Raw genomic sequence first — 23,152 nt, forward strand, 5'->3', positions numbered from 1 at the left:
TCAGTATGCACCTCTTCGTGTTGTATATATTTGACAAGGTGTGCTTTATTCTTCTTCTCTACACTGCATCGCATTCTGCTGTCCTTTCTGTGCCTTTTCCCCTGTCTGCATTATTAACATTGTATATAGTTGTATACTGTATAGCATTTTACATCATTTTGTAAATGTAATGTAAAAGGTCAGACTTTCCTGTTTTCTTTTACGCATTGCTTCTTTAGCAGTGCAGCTGAAATTGGTTCATTGGGATCAGTGCTCTACCCCGATTGCCAAATTGAATAAAAAGTGAATGAATAAATTAATAAGTCATTTCTGATCTACTTCAGGAAGTAGTGTGATGATCTTAGTGTTGTTTCCACGATCATTGTGCACATATTACCTGGTTCTGCACATCATTGCCTTATGGAAGGTAGAACTATGGCCCACCATTGGCTAATCAAGCAGTTTCTTAAGGGAATGTGGGGGTGGGGGGGTGATATATGGTCCTGCACATATTACATATGTGCCAGTCAGAGAAGTTGCTGCCTAAAAATGATGCACTATGTTATGTAGATGCATCAGCTGGTAATCCCCTTTGTTCTAGGGAGGAAGAGGCTTTGTAGTTGCTTACTAGATACTTTCCATGTAGGTTGTCAGCTGCATTATTTTATCAGTCAGCTAAGCAGCATTTGGCAAATTTGGTAGTAGCTCCCTCCACCAGTGGAGTGGCTCTCTCTAGTGAATTATGTTAAGAATACATGTGTTGCATGCATCTGTGCTGATGTTGGGTAGTCACACATTGTGTTATTGTCCTGGCTATGACTTGGGAAGTCATGTTACCCTTGTGACTCTTCTGCAGGACTCTGCTACCTGAGCTTTGGCCTGAAACAAGAGCATTTCTCTTAACTTCTTCCACCCTGTTGCTGCTTCTTCATCCCAACCTCCATGCATTTAGACATCCATCCTTGTTGGGTTAGCAATGTGCATGGTGGTCCTTCTGTCAGCTGTTGGGGCTCCCTGTTAGTTGGGCAGCTATATATTCTTATATCACTTGTTTAATAGTGCAGTTTCAAATCTGCATTTTATTTCTTGATTTTGAAGTATCTGTGATGGGGGGAGGGGAGTGAACTTGAGGGAAGCTTTGAGGGCAAACGTAGTTATATAGCACACATTATGATATGGTGTGTGTGTCAGCAAAATATGTGGCTATCACCTAACTTCAGATTTTCCTGAAATTGTACTACTTTCTGATTGGTGCAATGATGTAGTGAAAACATAACTGTTATTTCAGAGGACAGTTCTGAATTAGTTTGGTAAAAAGAACCAGAGTCTAGTTAATATATCTTTATTTAAAGAAGCATATGTCAGTGAAGATCAGTGGGTTTGCCTGAAATTACCTTGCATTCAAAATTCTAGAGTTGCTTATAGTTTTCCTTTATTAAGTTCAAACAGCTATATTAGAGAGCTTCCATGTCGTGTTCGAGCAGACCCTGATGAGGAGCTGAATATGTCATTGTTATGCAGTCTTTTCCCACAGTTTATCTGGTGTTCTCGGGACACCATTCTAGACCTGAAAATGGGAGAAGAGCTGCTGTCACCACAGAATTACCTTGAAGAAATTCTGCAAACAAAGAAAGGTAAGAGTCAGGTGTTGGATGCAGTAAGAATTCCTTCCTGACTTTTTATTACTCAAATTAAAAATGTAAATGGTGCACCCAGACTCAACATTTACAGTGTTTAATTCTGTTTTTCATGGAGCCATAACAGTCGAATAGAATTATTATGTCAAAAGTGGTATTGATGGCAAATGAATTTACAGTTTTTGGAAATAATTTTTGTTAAAATCAAAAACAACTATTAAAGTATTGAGAGCAGCGGGTAAAGTCCAACAGCACAAACCACCACGGAGTCAAAATATAGAATAAAATAAAATTTACCAATACCAAACTTTACATATAAAAACACATTTAGCGCTTTCGTCAATAATTAGACTTCTTCAGAATAACATATTACTGCCTGCTAGCAACTTCAATACACTGGCCATAATTAGGTAATTACATAATTTCCTTGCTGAACACCATGTTACAGGAAATGCTTTACATACAATAAGTACACACTGAAATTTTACATAATTAAATAGATGTGCCTTTACATTCCAAATATAAATGATCACAAACAAATACATATATTAACTTATTCCTATAAAGATGGGTTAAATATTAAATAACTGTTTTAGTTTTAAATAGGGTAGTATAGACATCTTCTCATTAAGTCCGGGGGGGGGGGGGTGTGTGCATTTAGTCTTATCTGCCATTTTTTTTGATGAGTGTGAAAAACTGAGTAATATGTTACAAAAAAGGGGGTATGCTGAACCTTTTACTACAGATATTATCCAAGAGGTAAAAGTAAAAAAGGGTTAATGGGCATTTTAGAGCACTATTAGGTAATATGGTTGAAAATCAACAAGATGGGGTTAGTAACAACAAATGTACAACTATTAATTTCTCACGTGGATTAATACTTAATTATTGTAGTGACTTTGAGGACATAAAACACGTGGTAAATAAATATTGGAAAATCTTTGAAAATGATACAGGTATCTTAGAAAAAATTGGTACAAAACCCACTATAATATATAAGAAAAGTATTTCATTTAAAGGACTCCTGGAAAAAAGAAAGACCACCACACAGGGAGGGGGTACATATAAATGTGGTAGATGCCCCCAGTGTCCCTATATGATGAACATTGATGGATTTAAGTTGAGAAATTATGGATATATCATGAATAGAAAGAAAATGTATTGTTATACAAAAGGGGTGGTCTACATTGCGGTATGCAAAGATTGTCAAGGGTATTATATAGGGAAAACATAAAACGCCTTCAGGCATAGAGTATATCAACATTTATATGATATCAAACAAAGAAATAATAATACCTTGTACAAGCACATTAATAGTAATAGTAGGCACAGCTTTTGCTTTTTTATTTTTGAACAAGTGGATTGGGGGGGGGGGGGCTGTGGAGGAACATTTAGAATTCCTTGAGCTAAAATGGCAGATAAGGCTAAATACACCCCCCCCCCCGGACTTAATGAGAAGATGTCTATACTGCCCTATTTAAAACTAAAACAGTTATTTAATATTTAACCCATCATTATAGGAATAGGTTAATATATGTATTTGTTTGTGATCATTTATATTTGGAATGTAAAGGCACATCTATTTAATAATGTAAAATTTCAGTGTGTACTTATTGTATGTAAAGCATTTCCTGTAACATGGTGTTCAGCAAGGAAATGATGTAATTACCTAATTATGGCCAGTGTATTGAAGTTGCTAGCAGGCAGTAATATGTTATTCTGAAGAAGTCTAATTATTGATGAAACCGCTAAATGTGTTTTTATATGTAAAGTTTGGTATTAGTAAATTTTATTTTATTCTATATTTTGACTCCGTGGTGGTTCGTGCTGTTGGACTTTACCCGCTGCTCTCAATATTGAAATAATTTTTGTTGTGAAAGGCAGGCCTCCCACATCTTCCATGCAAGGAAGCTACATTCCATGAGCCTTGGAACTTAATATAATCAGTTCCTTGGTCAGTGAACCTTAGAGAAAAGGTAAAACCCAAAAGCAATGACCTCACTGAAGGTAACAGCATAAGCAGTTTTCACCCAGCTGCATATTTTTAAAGAACTGTTTGCCGTAGTTTTGACTAGGTAACTGTTTTAAAAATGTGTATGTATGCATGTACACACACACGCACACAATTGTATTTTGTGTGTTTGTGTGCTTGCACAAGTCTACTTCGGTAGATCGAACTTTTACAAGTACGAACCACATTTGGCCGAGACCATATGTTCAAACTTGTAAAAGTTCCAAATCCGAAGTAAAACAGCAAAAAACAAAAAAAACACAAATCATCTATAGCAGGGGGGCTATGCCCCCCTGCACCCCCCACACCCCCCTTACTTAAATCGGACTTTTGTAAGTTAGAACATATGGTCTTGGCCATATGTGGATCAAACTTATAAATGTATGATTGACTGAAGGGGATCCAATTGCACATATGTATATGCATATCTGTGTACGAAAGAGAGGAAAAGTTTTTGTATTATATAGTAAAGTGTTTGTTCAAAAAATGGTGCACAAAAAAAAATAATAAAAGATCAGAAGTAAGGCACATGTCATGGTCAGTTGTTGAGTTTTGAACACTGTCTGCCTGATTCCTAATTCAAAGTAATCAAACTGCTTCAGAGCAATAATAAGCCTTCTTTAAATAACTTTCTGTATTTTATGTTCCTTCATAAATTCTTCATTCCTCAGTGCCTTCCTTTTAATTTCTTATTATAATCAAGATTTAATGTGATGTTCCTCCCAATGGAAAGTCTGTGTCATATCATCCTGAGTTCATTCGTTCCATAAAAGCTTGGCTTTTGGACAGCTCATGTTGCAAATGCAAGCGTGACAAAAGCATTCCCTAGCAAGTTTTGCTTTAGGTAAAATACAGCCATTTGTTAATGGTTGCTTAGGACTTTTGTTAATTGATTATATACTTTCTTCAGTTTCTCAGCACTTCTTCTCAAGATCTTCTTTAGTTTCATTCCTCTCCTTTCTGTTTCTTGTTTCATATTTTTGACTGCACTTTTGAATATGTCCATGCACTTAATACTATTACATTATTGCTAAAGCTGTTTTACTTTTAGAATGCTACATTTTGCATGTTGTACTGTACTCTTGGATATTTTCTTACCCCTTAATGTTGTCTTATTACAATTAATTTACTTTTTAGAATTGTTTTTTACTGAATTGTGCATTTCTTTTCTGAAAACTGTGTAATTACCAGAGCTTCCCCTAGGCCTTTGTTCATAATCGTTTCTGCCAGTTTGAACACCCAAGTTACCAGAACATAAATTATATTAATTATGTAATTATTTTATAAAACCTTGGCTACTTAATATCTGAAAACTGAAATTTATGTCTTCTGAAGTTAGGCCACAAAAAGTACAAAGTTTGCTTTACTTAGTCTTTCAACTTATGGGTTATTACATTTATTTATTTATTTAACATTTATTTTACCAGGATAAGTCCAACTGGATGTCATGTGTCCTTTTTCAGTGGAGTCCTGGGGAGAAAAGCTCCAAAGAAATAACAGCGTACATACATGCTTTAGATAACAATAAAACTGGCATACAAGATAAGAGAAACAGTGAAGTACAAAAAGCAATCATGTAGAACAATAAGGTACTCAGGAGTACCATTATTTACAATATATACAAAAAGTACATTTCAGGTGAGAGTATAGTGTATGCATTAAAGGCTTCAGCGGGTCACTTACATATGGAAAAGTGGGTCTTCAAGGGGGGGTCTTTGCAGTTGCAGAGAGGGTTAGTATTGAGGTGTAATTTAAGAAGGCCTTTAAAGGTGTCTGTGTGACTTTGTAGCCTGAGTTCAGGTGGGAGGGTGTTCCATGCTTTGGCAACATTGTGGGAGAATAAGGCCTCCCCAGAACTGTTGTTGCATGAATTAACTTCAGTCAGGTTTTTGATACATGAACGTAGCTCCCTTTTAGGGTTGTGAAAGTTTAGCATGTCAGCAAGGGCAGGGCACTTCCCCAGATGGAAGAGAATGTGATGGGCTATGATCAGTTGGTGGTAGTGTAGGAGGTTTGGAAATTCTAACCTGTGCAGTTTAGTTAGGGATAGGCAATGGTGGGAATGTGATCTATTATTGGCAGCGAACCTAGCTATTTTATTGTAGCATGTAGAGAGTTTGTTCAGGTTGGTTCTGTTAATATTGATGAGAACTGGAGAGGTGTAAAGTAGTGCTGATAAGAGATGAGTTCTGGCTACTTTTGTTCTACTCTCAGGGGTTAGGAATAGTTTGCAACAATATAGGCAACCTAGTTTTTTAGGGACTTTAGTTTGGGATGTGTGCTTGTTGTATTTAAGTTGGTGATCAGTAGTGACACCTAAGAGATTAGCCTCAGTTACTGGAGTGATGAGGGTGCCATTGGTAGACATGATGGTAAAGGTGGCGTTGCAGTGTTTGGTTGGGTGGAATAGTATTAGCTGTGTTTTCTAGGGGTTTAGTATTAGTTGGTAATTGTTTAGCCAGTTCTCTACCTCAGTGAAGGATTCTTGGGCTTTACTTTGAAGTAATTGGATGTTTGTTGCTGAGCAGATTAGGGTAGTGTCATCCGCATACTGGACAATGTTGGCTTTAGTGGTAGCTAGGTGGAGATTATTTGTAAATATGTTGAAGAGAAGGGGGCCAAGGATTGAACCTTGTGGGACACCACATGTGACAGGGAGTGGGGGGGATAGGGAGTTGCCCCATTTGACAGATTGTGACCGGTTGTTTAGGTAACTGTTAAACCATTGTAGAGTGGGGTCATCAAGGTTGAGTTCTGCTAGACAGGTGAGGAGTTTGTTATGGGAACCTGTATCAAATGCCTTGAATAGCTCTAAGAAGGTGGCAGAGACCAGCTTTCCTTGGATCCTGTGCGAGTTTATGGTATTGGAAAAGTTAATTAGGGCAGTGTTGGTGCTATGGGAAGGTCTGAATCCATGTTGGGTTTTAGTTAGAAGGTTGTTGGTTAGCAGGTGGGTAAGGAGTTGGTGGTGGATACATTTTTCTAGAATTTTTAAGAGAGGTGATAGGATTGCAATGGGATGGTAGTTGGAGAGGTCAGTAGATGGGCCTCCCTTGTGGAGGGGGATGATATATGAGGTTTTTCATAATGAAGGAATAGTATGCAGGGCGATAGATCTGTTAATAAGTAGGGAGACAGGGTAGGCGATGACCTTGGATGCAATTTGTAGATATTTAGCTGGAAGACTGTCAGCAGCTAGGGTGGTAGGTTTGAGTTTAGCTAAGAGATTGTTAATGGTAGATGTTGGTACTGCGGTGAGTGTGAAGGGGATGGAGTTAGTCTGGTAGTTTAAGGGTTGAGGTTGGGCTGTGGGTGATATTGCACTTACAGGTTCAATATTGAAGAGGTAAAGTAGTTATTGAAACTAGAGGCTATATGTGAATCAATACCTTTGATATCTGGAGGTGGTGTGGTGACTTTTCCACGCTGGAGGATGTTGTTCACTGCAGCCCAGAATTTCTGTGGGTTGTTATGTTTCCTTTGTAGGGAAATATAGTGGTTTATCTTGTCCAACCTGACCTGTTTTTTTGCTTTATTTCTGAGCTCAACAAAGCTTTGTCTAGTTTCGGGAGTTTTGTATTTTTGCCAAGTTAACCAAGCTTTGTCTCTAGTCTTGAGTAAGATTTTAGTGGCTTTGTTTAACCAGGGAGCAGGGTTACTTCACAATCTTATTGTTTTCAGTGGGGCTAGTGGGTTTAAAATCCCTAGGAATTTGGCATTAAAGTATTCTACTGCAATATCCAGGGGGAGGGTTTTTATAGGAGCCCAGTCACAGGATTTTAGGGCTTCAGAGAATTGTACTGGGGAGAAGTTTTTGTAGAAGCTGATTTGTAAGACAGCGGGAGTGTTGGTAGATTTTAGTTTGTGCCGAAGGAGAAATGTTGGGTTATCAAGGTGGGGTGAATGTACATGGTAGGGAACCATGTGGCGCTCCTGTTTTGGCCTGTGTGAATTGGTTAACCATAAGTCAGATGCAAAAGCAATGGTATGTAACAGTGCAGCAGACGTGGTACTCTGTGCTTTCACAATGCATAATTCTGTGGGGAATTAATAGACTGTAGGTGTCAGAGATGAGTTTGCAACAAACATTGTGCTTGTTCCTGAATTTACACTTTTATATAAATGGGGAAATGTTTGTTACAGGGTCACATGGAAACATAGCATAACCTTGATTAAGGAAATTATCTTGAAATCTGGTCTAGTTTGCCACTATACTTTTTGAAGATATCCTGCCTTAGTCCTAACTCTTGCTAAAGTGGGTACCTATTCCTCAACTGATGACTATTTCCAGCCTTTGCCCCCTCACTGAAATTCTCAGAAAAATCATCTGTAACCAAATTCTTTGCTGCCTGTCAAAATATGACATTCTTAACAACAAGCAGCATGGATTTACACCCAACTTCAGTACTGTCACAGATATCTATCTACCCAGTCGCTGTCCAGCTATTTTCTAATATGGGACCAGGCATATGTACTGCTGCCATGTTCCTTGACCTTTGATTTCGTTTATCACACTCTTTCACTTCACAGGCAGGCCACTTATTTGTTGTTATCTGATTGCTTCAAAGTGACTTCTTCAATAGAACCTTCATCCTTTTAGCGGCTGATATCCACATCTCAGGGACAACCTTTAAAGATGTACCTTAGGGATCTGTTCTTAGTCTGTTCCTCTCTTCTCTCTTCATAAATGATCTCCCTTGGGACCTCTGTCACACTAATTGCATTTTAGATACAGTCAATATTCCCCTCACCAGAGCCAATTGCAATCCATCCCTTCCCAAACACAAACGTCAGTGACGTCACTACTGCCTGGCTGGAATACAATACATTTACTGTCATCAGCAATGTCATTTAATTTGGTACACCAAAAAAATTAGTCTATGCAAAGAGTTGCTGTTATATGCATCAAAGAACAAAAGCACATAGGCGTTTTACTTCATTAAAACCCCACCTTTCAAAACATCCAGAGAATCTAACCTGTGTGAATTTTCAAACATCTTTTGATGTTTGACAATGATTTGATGTTTGTAACTATTGATATTTGTAATCTATTTTATTGATACCACTTTGTATTTGTCTGCAGTAGTTTAGTGATGCATTTTTTGAGGGGACAGATTTGTCCCAGTGGGAAATTAATGTTTTAGTTGAATAACCTTGTTTTTTTTTTTTTAACAGGAATATTCTAGGCAGGGCACAGGTATGTCTATGGGGGCAGCTGCCGCTCCTATTTTTTGCCAACATCATCTTTTGGTGGTGGGAGAAGTTTATTTTATGGGTCTATGAAAGTTGTAACTGTGGAACAGCTTAATGAATTTATGGACTGTATTAACGGTGCCACATCCTTTCTATTTTTTCTGCTTTCTGAAGCAAAAAAAAAAAGAATGTTTAAAAAGATCAAATGATTAGGGTGTCTAGTTTATGTCTGATAATGCATGTTTCCACATTGAATTAGGACACGTGGTGCGCATGTTTCTGGACAAGGCATGCCCATTTAGTTTAGTGGAAACTTATAAATAAGAGGTAATAGAGGGGAGAGTTACAAGATTTTGACTGATCCTGAATTTAGGTTCTACTGCTGATAATTTGGAGGCTAATATTAATATGATACTTGGCAACTGTTATATAGCTATGGTATGTGATTTTGATATCTGCTCCTCTGGCATCTGGGTAATTTTAGAGAAAAAGTGGTTAATGAAAATTGTACTGATGAATTTACACTACATGTTGGGGGATAAACCTTCGATGGTATATAGGAACAAGAACAACTTAAAAATTCACAGAGGGGCTTTAAAACTAATCACAATATTGGTATGTTCAAATGTGGCTGCTGCCGCCAATGTAGGTTCATTTGGGAGGGGGATCACTACCCTAAAGCACTCACCCCGAATGGTAGATTTAATTGTAACATGAAAGGGTGGTATATGTGGCAAATTGTTAGGCTTGTCCAGTATTTTACACAGGGAAAACTAAAGGTCCCCTCAAGACAATTTATGAACATCTTTATGCAATTTCAAAACAGGATTTCAAGAGCACACTATATAAGCAGTCTATAGATTTTACTAATTTTTAAAAATTTTCTTTATTTTTGAGAAAGTTTTTGAACTTGAGAGAGGGGGAAATTGGGTAGCACTGTTAGAATCATGCAAGCTATGTTGGCAGTTGGCTTTAGATGCAGCCAATGCCCTTTGGTCTTAATGATTTAACATCAGTTTCCAGTTTGTTGATGTAAAAAAATGGCAAAGAGTAATGTTGATTTTACTGATGATTTTTAAGTGCTCATTATTGTTTAAACTGCCTTTTAGTATGTTGTATATTTGTTTAGTCACTAAATGGCAGTATTTGCTGTTGTGTATAAGGGTTTTGAATGGGGAAGTGTATTGTCTGATGAAGTTCGGTGTTTGTTCTGAATGAAAACACTTACAATTTATTAAATTGCTTGTTGTGACTTGGCCATTGAGCAGCATTTGTTTTTGTGCTGTTTTTCGTATGAAGTGTGGGTTCTTGTTTATTTTGCATACAGTGGATATAAAAAGTGTACACACCCCTGGTAAAATGCCTAAAATGGTAGGTTTTTGTGATATAAAAAATGAGACCACAGTAAATCATTTCAAAACTTTTCCCACCTTGAATGTGACCTATAACCTGGACAATTCAATTGAAAAACAAACAAATGTGTTAGGGGAAAAAAATATAAAAAAATAAAAAAAGTACCATAAGCTGGTTGCATAAGTGTGCACACCCTTGAACTGATACTTTGTTGAAGCACCTTTTGATTCAATTACAGCATTCGAGTCTTCTTGGGTACACATCTGCCATCAGTTAAAGAGACTCTGATTGACTCCAAATAAAGTTCAGGTGTCCTAGTAGGATTTTCCTGACATTTACTCAGCTGCCTGCTACAGCAAAATCCATGGTTCGCAGAAAGCTTACAAAGCATCAAAGGGATCTCATTGTTGAAAGGTATCAGTCAGGAGAAGGGTAGAAAACATTTCCACAGCATTGGATATACCATGGAGCACAGTGAAGACAGCACTCAAAAAGTGGAGAAAATATGGGACAACAGTTACGTTGCAAATAACTGGACATCCCTCCAAAATTGATGAAAAAAACTGGTCAGGGAGGCTGCCAAGAGACCCACAGCAACACTGAAGGAGCTGCACGAATTTCTGGCAAGTACTAGTTGTGTACTACATGTGACAATCTCCCATATTCTCCATATGTCTGGACTATGGGGTAGGGTTGCAAGACGGAAGCCTTTTTCTTACACAGAAAAACATCCAGGCCCGGCTAAAATTTGCAAAACAATACATCAGGTCTCCCAAAAGCATGTGGGAAAATGTGTTATGGTCTAATGAGACCAAGGTTGAACTTTTTGGCCACAATTCCAAAAGGTACGTTTGGTGCAAAAACACTTCACATCACCAAAAGAACACCATCCCCACAGTGAAGCATGGTGGTGGCAGTATCATGCTTTGGGGTTGCTTTTCTTCAGCTGGAACTGGGACATGAGTCAAGTTGTAGGGAATTATGAACAATTCCAAATACCAGTCACTTTTGGAACAAAACCCTCAGGCGTCTGCTAGAAAGCTGGAGATAAAGAGGAATTTCATCTTTCAACATGGCAATGACCCCAAGCATACATCAAAATCAACAAAAGAATGACTTCACCAGAAGAAGATTAATGTTTTAGAATGGTCCAGCCAGAACCCAGACAGATGACTACCTACACAAAATGATGGGACATATAAACAACTGTGACCTGTATGAGAAAACTTCTTTAAAATTAGATTTAGTATACCAGAGAATTGATTTTTTCCTACAGGACATTGTTGATACAGATGAAATCACCTTGGAAGTCCTTAAGTTTCTACAAGGCTTACATCCAGTGGTGCCTGGTATCTTTGGCATTCCGAAGATTCACAAATCCACCACTGATCCACCTATGTGTCCCATAGTTAGTTCTAGCAAGTCTAAGACCCACTCCCTTGGCGTATATGTAGACACGTTGCTCAAAGATGTTTTAAAACCCTTTGGTCATATTTGTCAAGACTCTTGGGATTTTTTATTAAAATTGAAGGAGTTTGAATTTTCTAAAAATTGTTTATTTTTAACTGCGGATGTCAAGGAACTATTTAATGTGATACCCCACGAATTATGGCTTGAGTGGTTCCATGAATTTTTATGTGAGCACATGGAACTCAACAATGATACAGTGAATGTTTTAGTTCTTTGTATGGAAATGGTTCTAAAGTACAATTTCATGTTTCTAAGGGCAGTACTACCATCAAACCAAAGGGGTAGCTGTGGGGGCCTCTTGTGCCCCGATTTTTGATAAACGAGATTTTTATTTCCCATTGTAATAAAACAATGTTATCTACTTTGATGTTAAACCATGTAGGTTGTACCTGCATTTCCTGGACGACATTTTTATCATTTGGGACAGGACTTTGGCAGCCATTGAGGGGTTTATGGAATTGATCAATGCTTCTACTCCCTTCCTGAGGTTTTCCCATGCGGTCCATGATGAGAACATTCATTACTTAGATGTTACTATTTCCAAGGACCATGAACATGGGAAGTGGGTTAATACCATCTATAGAAAATCTACATATAGCAACAGCCTACTCCATTTTGGGAGTAACCATCCCTTGCATCAAAAACTGGGATTTATAAAAGGCCAATTTGTGAGGGTGGACAGAATGGTGTCCTCCTATTCTCAGCTGGTAACTGAATGTGAAAAAATTAAAGATATACACTATATGGAAAAGAATGAATGGGGACATAGTGCCACTAATATCCTCCAATTACGCTACAGTTCCAGTGTCAAAAAAAGGGGATGGGGGTTATGTGATTCAATTACGAAAAAACATGTGTTTGTTACTGATTATTGCAACCAAGCCTCTCTTATTAGGGACATTTTGTTTAAAAATTGGCCGATTTTTTTTCCCTTTTTAGGGACACCAAGGAAAAACTGGACGCGGGTCCTAAGGTGGTATTTAGGAGGGGCAAGACCATAAAGAATTTTTTAGAACAAGCTCCCGTATACTGCGCACATGGCCGTAGCAACAAGAGAGCGGGCACATACAAATGTGGCCATTGCAGTGACATTTTGGAGGGTGATCACATTACTATAAAAGGGATGTTTATCAAGTCCAGAGGTTTTTGTAACTGTGATAGCTGTGGGGTTGTATATACTGCCGTCTGCCAATTGTGCCAATGTTTTTACTTTGGCAAAACTAAGAGAAAAATTAAGGAACATGTATACGAACATAAAAATGATATTAGAAAGGTGGATTGCAGTAATGCCTTTGCTAAACACCATATGGAGTTCCCTGGCCATCATTTTTGCTTTGTACTTGAACAAGTGTTGCAAGATACCATGGGGAGCCCTTGGAATGACATTTTAGAGCAGCGAGAACTATGCTGGCAGCTCAGATTGGGCGCTACCAACCACCCTGGTTTAAATGAGGGACTGTCCATAGCCAGTGTACTAAGGCTTAAGTCTTATGTTGTATAAAACTGGTCCAGCTTTCAATTTGATTAAATTTATTGTTCCTTGACATATTCCACACTACTTTTGATTTTAAATGCATTACAAAGTTAGGTACTGTTGTGGTTTAGATTATGTTTTATGAATTTTGGTGTGTGTGGTTATGTTTTCAGTTATGGTTTCTGCTTGTTTTAACATTTAGAGTGTATTGGTACTTTAAGAACATTTATTTGAGATAATGATATATCATGTGATCCTGTGGAAGGGTATAAAAGGATGGTGTTGGTTTTTAGTGATTTGATTCTGATGAAGTCACTTGTTTACGAAAGCGCTTAATCCTGGTCAGTATTAAATTTATTTGCTTCTACACCTGCCCTCGTTTTTTCTTTGGGACTGCTCTGCTGTTTATGCTTTTAATTTAAAATTAAAACAAAGGATTTGCTCCCATATGTTAGAGATTAGGAGAGGCATTGATACTAATACATTATTTAAACATATTCAAACAATGGGGGATATGCACAGGTTTAAGTTTCGTGTTATTCACGTAGTAGGTACAACAAAATGGGGAGGTGATATTAAGCTTGCTACTGAATTGGCAAACTGTCAATGGATAGATTTCTTTAGAGCATCTGTCCTGGGTTGAATAGTCAGAATAGTTTGAAACCTATATTAAGATTAAAACATGAGTATATTTGATTTTATTTTACCGGGTTGGCTATATTTATATATGTGTGGGTTTATAAAGGTGTTTTTATCTATGTTTTTATTTGTCAGCCATATTTTAGGTATATATGTGAGCTCTATGTTTAAATTATAAACGGTCATGTGACTAAACTTGTTTTTCATTGATTAATTTGAACTATAAATGAGATCACTGATTCACCAGTATTTATGCATTGAGAAAGAGCTTTGCGTTTTACTTTTGTGCTTGTGTCTGAATAAATTCAACGGAGTATTCCTTGCCTTGTGTTTTTTGGTGCTGTTTATCTTGCTAAGGAATACTTTAGTTCTCAAACTAACCTTTTTCTTTGTTTTTTGGTTCTCTCTCTCTTACACATTATGAGCAGGCAGGGTTTTTACCTCAACAGGTGGACCTTCTGACACAAAACAGTAGTTCCATCATACACCCCAATCTCAACATCTTGTGACTGACAAGTATGGTTGATCCATTAGCTGCTTCTCAAGGCTTCACTTTGGACAACAGCATAATGGATTCTCCTTTTCCTGGGGGCAACAATTACCTGAAAAATGGTGGTTGCCTTCAAGTCTTGTACCAGACTTCCTGATGTCAGTTGCAGGGCAATCACTAGACCAGGGGGAGGGAGTTAAATCAGGGTTTTATCTTTTTAATCATTATTCTTGTTAGTTTGATACGTCTCAAGTGTCCAGATTTTTGCATCATATTTTTAGTCTGCTCCTGAATGAAGTCACTAAATAATGGCAGTTATTTGAGTTTTAGACTTCATAGCCTTCAGAAAAATGTAAGCTATCACAAAACATTTTATTCTAGCAACATTTTAATTTTGGGGCCTTTGTCCCCCCACCACTTTTGGATTTGTCCAGATTTCTTGTGTCAAGAGATTGAGAGCTATGTTAGTTTTCCTGTGCTGACATTAGTACGTATAATAAAATTAAGGGATATTTTATGTTGTGTTTGTTCTAGTATGTGATTAATGTCATTTTCAAGAAGGAAACTGTGCATGTCGACAGAAAACTATAAAGTCGTTTATGATATCATTTGAAGTAAACTAGGATTCTCCATTGTATCACACTGATTTTTTTACCTGTTTACTTTTACAGGTGATGGAGATTCACCAGTAGAACTGATAGATAAACTTTTCCCTAACACTAGGCTTTTTGACCTATGTGAACCATGCCCGGGTATTGAACCCTTCTGCCTTGAATCAGTGCCTGAAGAAGAACTCGCCTTTCTCTTCAAAAACCAATTACAAAAACTGAGGAAATACATTTTTAGTAGGGAAGCAAAAACGATAACTGGTGGACGAAACATTACTGGTCAAAGTGAGTATGATGTCTGCCAGTACAGGCCATTATAGTATCTGTATAACCTACATGTGTGTGCATTTTTCTGTGTGGTGGCAGGTATATTTTTCAGAATTACATTAACTAGAAGTGTTGACTTGAACATTTATTCATATTCCTCTTACCAGCTTAATCCATTATAGGGCTACTGGAGCCTATTCCAGCACTGACAACTAATTTGGTATGCACCAATTGGGGGACAACAGCAGTTTAGCATATACTATCTAAACATGGTGTTTGTTTTTTAGCAGTAACACTGAGGAAGGCTATTCTAAGCCAAAAGCGGTTTGTTGCTATCGGGTTAGCCACCTTTTATATTAAATAAATGCAACTTGATCCACTTAATTTGTGCTGGACTTTTTTGATTCTTCTTGGATTATTGGTCTAGTCCATGCACTTGGCCTTACTTGCGTGTTTCTAGTTTTTGTACTGTTGTTTACTGCGCTGGGGGCTCTTGGGAGTGGAAGGAATCTGGCAGTGGCTTATCACCCATATGGATTTAATCTTTATTTTGCTGTTGGTTTGAAATGTTGGTTTCCAACTAAGAACGGATGCTACTGATTTGCATGCTCTCAACTCTGGGACATGGGCTGCTGGCTCTCACATAAAGGAAATCTATAGACGTCGCCAACCGTCGATTATATTTAAAGTAGGTGATGCTTCAACATACAATTTGGTGACAATTTGGGCTATTAGGCCATACGGAACATTTTAGGTACTGTGACTTTGTTTAATACAAGGGCGACCGCTGTATCTACTGTGTGGCAGTCGGATCATCGTTAAACAACCTTTATTAATTTTTCCAAGGATTGGTTCTGGTGGATTCATAACTGCTGACTGTGTTTCAAGCAGGTTGATGCTTCAGAAATCCAGCTTGGTGGCTGCCTTGGAACATTACGTGGAACATTTCAAATATTGAAATTTTGTTTAATACAGGGGTGGATGGTGTAAGAACTGTTTCAGTTACTGTTATAGTCCCTAGGCAACTATCGCTGTTTTCGAGATTGATGGTATAGTTTGGAAAATCATAATTTTTGTTTTTGTGAACCGATCTGTCTTGCACAGTAACAGTGGGCCAATGTTTGGACATATGTGTGCAGTAGAAAAAATGAATGAGTAACGGATGAACAGATGCCATATTTGTTTACTCGAACTATGGGGATTCATGTTTGAAACATCGGTTTGCTTATCAAAGGGCTTTTCAAAAGGCAGAGGGTCTATATCAACAGGAACCAAGGGCGAACATTCATTTTCAAAGTGTTTTGATACAGCCAATGTGCTGCAGGTGTTAATTTGTAGTTTTCTGTTCAAGCAGGGTCCATGTTTAATAATTCTTTTGTATTTATGTGACATATGTACGAGGGAAACTCTATACTGTTATGTGATATGCAAATGGGCACTTGGACAGATCAAAAATCACCTTTTTTGTAAAGCACAGCAACACGAGGACATTCAATATATGGGACTAATATTCATGTTGTTGCAAATTTGAGTAAAGCAGTGTATAACCTCTTGAAATTTTTGACTCATGGCAATGGACATTTTAAATTAAACATTTTATATTGAATTATCAGTAATAGGACTACTGTAATTTTAATATAGGACATTTTACCTATGTATGTTGAAGTAGAATGCAATTTAAAGTTGTGAGAACAGCCATTTTTGTATCTGATATGGGTTACTAATGGGTCTAAATCCTTATATATAGGATTGAGTAGACGAGTCATTCTAACCACCTGTGGATTTATTCAAAGGACTAAGAGTGTTGGGATATGCAGTAGCATTTGAACATTTTGAGTACTTTTTTGGAGGGTTGATATGTTATAAGGTTTTACAGACAAGTTCATGTTATAATTATCATCTGGTTTTGGACATTTTCACAGCAAGGTTTTAGCTGTGTATTTATACACTGGGTTCCCCATATGATTGTAACCCATAAGGGATTGATATATACCATTGGGACTTGCTATTTTTGCCCTAAGTTAGGTTTGATTTATTAGTTGGAATGGAAGGCTCAGGGCATAATTTTGGCTTATACAGGCAAATCCTTTCTATTAGTGTTTGCTTTTTGAAACACATTGGTTTCAATTTTTTGATAACCCTTTTTCTGCATATATATCCATAGCTTGAGACTAAGGTCGGCTTGGAACATAACTATAATCGGAAATTTCCTTGCATTTTAGGGGCCATTATTTGGGTCATCCAGTGGCTTAATTGAACTTATATTGACATGATTATTGTCATTTAGGGCACAACTTTGGTTATGTAGGCAAGTCTTTTGCACCAATGTTTCTTTTTTGATATACATTGGTTTCAGTATATTGATAATCCCTTTTTTCGAAGGTCAGCTTGGAAAATAATTATAACTGAGTACTTCCCTGTATTTTGGGGGCCATTGTTTGGGTCATCCGGTGGCCTAATAGGATTTATATTGACATTATTTTTGTCATTCATGAACTTGTCTTGTTGACCATTATATAGGCCAACTCCAGACAGATTATATGGTACGGAAGTGTCTAGATACAGTACTATCTAACCAAAGGAAGTTTTTTGGAGGAATTTTTCATTCTATTTTGGAAGCCATATTGAGTTTGGCATTGTTTTCTGACACAGACTGAACATCTATCTATTTACATTGGCATTTTGTCCTTTTTAGGAGCAGAAGGGCCCCAACATGGATCTTATTACATTATTAGAAGGTCTGTCAGCAGACCGGCATGATGTAGGAATTTTTGGCCTAACACCAGCTGGCCAAGGGGATATGGGTAATAACAACAAACCCATAGGAGAACCATGCACTTTAATATTTTCTAAACTGACTAAAAGCATGAAAACACTGAGATCGCATATTTGGCATTTAAGGCTTGTCAAAGCTTATAAGGTCAAAGATATCACTCCACGGGGGCTCAGAGTAAAAATGCAACCTTTAGTCAGTCAGATTGATGAACAGCTTACTCAAGATTGGGCTCAAGCCCAACATCAGGCTTCCATGTTATTTGTGGAAGCCCTTAGCATGTACCATGAACGTGCTATAGATAAACATATTTTGGAGGTTAAACAATTCTGTGAGGAAGCTAAGGTTTTTGAGGGGGAAACAATTTTTAACACACACTTAAATACCCTAGCTAAAGAGCTATCACAATTGAAACAACATTTAAAAAAGAAAAAAAAATGACAAATTTGATAGGGATGTTAGTGACTATCAAAAAAGGAAAACCATTCAATACATAAAGAAATGTTTGCTTTCAGGATACTATACAAAGAGATATCAAGAAAAGAAAAAGACCCAGATCTTTTCTCAGAAATAGAACTGAGCTTTCAGAGACAATTTCTGGTGAACTGTTATAGATTCTCTATCCACTCAGGAGTCCCCAGTAGCCAAAAGGAAACCAATGAATGACCCTTTAGGGTCAAAAGACATAGGGGGGGGGGTAGAAAGCATAGGGCCAATAAACAACATAGAGCAACTTTTGAAACAGATGATATCATAAATAATAACAATGTACATAACATTTCATCTCACAATCTTACGGACGATGAAATAAAGTTACTCAATAAGGGACTAAATTTTATTCCTGCTTTTTTTGTTAATGAACATGTTTTGGTCAATAATATAAATGACTTTTGTAGAACTTTAAACCTGAAATTGTTCTTTTAAGAGAATGATCAAACTCAAAGAACTACTGACTTTCGATTTTGCAAGTCTCAATTTATGCCACCCATGGACAGACATGTCTCTGTGTTCAAAGAATGTGTTTTCAAAGATTTACATTTTCATGGAAGGATTTATTCTAATACTAAATATAATTTAACCAAGGAGGAGCCACAATCTAGTCATTCTACTGGCTGACAAGGGACGGGCTGTCGTTGTGATGGATAGGGAGCAATATCTTAGGGAGGTCAAAAACAGTTATCCAACAGCCTTTTCTTCATGCCTATGCATCTGGACCTGACTTTTAAGTTCAAGAAAGAAATAGATCAGTTTTTACAACTAGCATTTGAGGAAGGCATTATTACACAGGAAATTAAATATCATCTTACGGTTCCTGATCCTACATCACAATACCTATATCTACTACCAAAAATACATAAAGATCCTAGGGAACCACCAAGTTGACCGATAGTTTCAGGCAAGGGATCTTTAACAGAACCATTGTCAGCATTCCTCACCAAGTTTTTACAGCCTTTATTATCACTGATCAGGGCCAGACTTAAGGGCACCACCCAATTTTTGCAAATTATTGGGGATATCCAACTTTAACCCAATTGGCTACTTTGCAGCCTGGATGTGACAGCCCTTTATACGAACATACCCCACTGGGCAGGTTTAGAAGCCATACAGCATTGGTTAGATAAAGCGAACCTCTATCCACTAGGTTTCAATACATTGTTAACCTGCCTCACAGAACATGTTCTAACTAAAAATGTTTTTTATTTCCAGAATGAATGTTGTTAGCAAGTCAGAGGCACTGCGATGGGTGCATCCTTTGCTCCCATTTATGCAGACCTGTTCATGGGTTACATAGAGGAACAGTTAATCTATGATGAGTCGCATAATTTATTTTTGGACAACATGGACATCTGGCGTCAATTTTTAGATGATTACTGGTTGGTATGGAAAGGGGATACCTCCTGTTTACTGGAGTTTGTGGAATATTTGAACAAAAACAAATGGGATATCCATTTCACTTTGAATTGGGATAGGAACAAAATTACTTTCTTGGATGTGCTGATAAGTAGGGATTTGGACAATACATTGAAAACAGAAACATTCAGGAAATTTCCACAATTCAATACATTGCTCCATGCCACCAGTCACCATCCACCTCATATTATTTGCAATATATCAAAATCACAATTTTTGCGAATTAAACGTATCTGCTCCAATAATGAGGCTTACAATTCAGGTACAAAGGATTTGTGCAATAGATTCCTCATTAGGGGGTATCAAATGGGGACCATACATAGTGCTAGTATGCATGCTGCAAGGTCTGACCGGGAGGAATTATTACAATATCAACCAAAGCTTGACACATTGAACAAAAATACATCTCAGAATATTCGTTTGGGTTACATCCTATGGCTGTAACACAAATGCTTTTCGAGACATTATTAACAATCATTGGAACATTTTATTAGCTAATGAACGTCTGGCTAACATTCTCCCCCCCAAGTGTTTATACTCGTATCGTAGAGGAAGGACGGTCAACTCATACCTTACTCACTACAAAAGGAGTTCCACTACTGATTTTCACAAAACTACATTATTTGGGGATAGATTGACAGGTAGCGGTCCCTGTGGACATTGTAGTGCTTGTGCACACATGTATAAAACTACTAGCAGCAACACTTCAAAAATATACAGTGTTAACATTATGGGTAATTGCAGTAGTTGATTGGGTTATTTACTTAGCTAGATACTTTTGTTCTGCTTTCTATATTGGACAAACTTTGCATCCACTTAGATTTAGGATCGTGATATAAGGAATAAAAGGCTTACAAATGCCCTTTATAAACATACTTTAACCCATCATACTGCTAAATTCCATTTTACTATCATAGATAAAATCCAGGGAAATAGAATGTGCAAGTCAGGTTGGCATAGTAAACTCAATGAAAAAGAGTCAGGTTGGATAGTAAGTTTGGGAGCTCTCTTTAAACCTGGCCTGAATGAACACAACTAATTTGGTATGCACCAATAGGGGGACAACAGCAGTTTAGCATATACTATTTAAACATGGTGTTTGTTTTTAAGCAGTAACACTGAGGAAGGCTATTCTAAGCCAAAACCGGTTTGTTGCTATGGGGTTAGCCACCTTTTATATTAAATAAATGCAATTTGATCCACTTGATTTGTGCTGGACTTTTTCGATTCTTCTTATATTAATATTCATTAATGACAGAGTTATCTACAAAATTCTACCTGGCTAGGCTGGCAGCCTTCACCTATCTTCACATATCTCCCCCTCTGGTTAACTCAAGCTAGTTTTTCAAGTGACCCTTGAGAAATGTTGCTTGAGAGGGTTAGGTCTGTCTGACTATACCTTACCCCATTCCCTGTCTTGAGATCCCATCTGCGTTGGCATTGCTAATCCCACTGTGGTGCTGCATTGACGTATCATATGCTTGCAACCCTAGACTCCATCTTAACAACTTGGCATTTTGCTGGCTGGCTCTGTTTAACCATGTTAGGGGATTGTGATCTGTCATTTCAGTGAATTTTCTTCCATACAGATAAGGCTGAAGTTTCTGCAGTGCCCACACTATGGCTAGACATTCCTTTTATATAACTGCATAGCATTCCTCCCTGGGTTGAAGCCTATGACTGAGATAAAACACTGGGTGCTCTGGGAAATCTGGCTAAGTACAGCCCCCACCCCATGGTTTGAAACATCCACTTGCACAACAAATTCTTTGCTGTAATATGGACTGGCTAACACAGGGGGTACTCCCAAAGCTTCTTTAAGCTGCTGGAATGCTTGCTCACATGCTGGGATCCACACAACCTTATCTGGCCTGTTTTTCCTTGTCATGTCTGTGAGGGAAGCAGCTATGGTACTATAACTGGGGACAAAGTTTCTGTAGTACCCTGCTGTCCCTAAGAATGTCCTCACCTGCTTTTTGGGAACAGGTGTATGCCATGCCTGAATGGCTTCTACTTTGGCAGGTACTGACCTGATCTTACCACTCCCCACTCTATGTCCCAGGTAGGAGACCTCTGCCATACCAACCTGACATTTGCTGGGCTTAATGGTCAACCCTGCCCTCTGTAGTCTGCCCAGCACCTCCCTGACATGTTGAAGGTGCTCTTGCCAGGAATGGCAAGAGCACCTTCAACATGTCAGGGAGGTGCTCTTGCCAGGAATAGCAAGAGCACCTTCAACATGTCGGGGAGGTGCTCTTGCCAGGAATGGCAAGAGCACCTCCCTGACATGTTGAAGGTGCTCTTGCCAGGAATGGCTGTAGATGGCAATATCATGTAGGTAAGCAAGGGCAAACCCTCCTGCTCCCACTAGGATATGATCTACCAGCCTCTGGAAAGTTGCTGGGGCATTTTTCATCCCAAAGGGCATCATTGTGAACTGATGCAAGCCAAAATGAGTCACAAAGGCTGACCTCTCTCTAGCACTGGGAGTCAAGGGCACCTGCCAGCAACCCTTGGTAAGATCAATGGTTGTAAGATACTTAGCCCCACCCAGCTGCTCTAGGGCCTCATCTGTCCTAGGCATGGGGTAAGCATCTGACTCTGTGTGACTATTTAATTTCCTGTAGTCCACACAGAACCTGGTGCTGCCATCCTTCTTTGGCACCAGCACCACTGGGGAGGCCCAGGGACTGTTGGACTCTTGAATTACCCCTAGTTCCAACATTTCCTGTATCTGTTCCCTCAGACTCTATTTGACTGTCTCAAGGCACCCTATAAGGGGCCTCCCTAATAGGCCTTTGAGGTCCTGTATCCACTTGGTGCTGCACCAGGTGGGTGAACCCTGGTTTCCCAGGGAACATGTCCTCAAATTCCTGTAACACTGCTTGCATTTCTCAAACTTGGATAGGCGATAGCTGCTGGGACATTGCTACTCATTCCACTGAGGTGTCTGTCTGAGCCTCACTGAGGAGATCAGTCACCAGATCTCCCTCAGACTCCTCCTGCAAGCTACTGCACATACTCAGCACAAGGGCCTCCCTATCGTGGTAAGGTTTCATCATGTTAACATGGTGCACACTTTTGCCCCTGCCTCCTGCCTAACAGTTCCACCATATAGTTAACACCACTTCCCTTTCTTACCACCTCGTAGGGTCCCTCCCAAGCTGTTGTGTCTGACAGGAATGAGAGAAGCATTACCTGCTGCCCTACAGCATACTCTCTAGCTCGAGCATTCCTGTCAAACCATACCTTTTTCTGTTGTTGGTCTTCTGCTATGTTCTCCTGGGTCAAGCCCTTGAGTTCCCTGAGCCTTGTCCTGATGTTTAGGACATATGCCACAACAGACT

General features: G+C 38.4%; 1 protein-coding gene across 4 annotated transcripts in view; it reads left to right on the top strand.

Moving 5' to 3' along the window:
* LOC122809309 (guanylate-binding protein 1-like) overlaps positions 1-23,152 on the top strand; it is a 713,173-nt gene that overhangs the window by 187,391 nt on the left and 502,630 nt on the right. For all 4 annotated transcript variants that reach the window (XM_044080701.1, XM_044080704.1, XM_044080703.1 and 1 more), the window contains exons 5-6: positions 1,429-1,613; positions 14,918-15,139. In XM_044080701.1, the coding sequence (XP_043936636.1) occupies positions 1,429-1,613; positions 14,918-15,139 (407 nt within the window). The remainder of the gene's footprint in view (positions 1-1,428; positions 1,614-14,917; positions 15,140-23,152) is intronic.

Source organism: Protopterus annectens, chromosome 8.part0, assembly GCF_019279795.1.
Source record: "Protopterus annectens isolate FY-2018-M chromosome 8.part0, PAN1.0, whole genome shotgun sequence".
Lineage (NCBI taxonomy): Eukaryota > Metazoa > Chordata > Ceratodontiformes > Protopteridae > Protopterus > Protopterus annectens.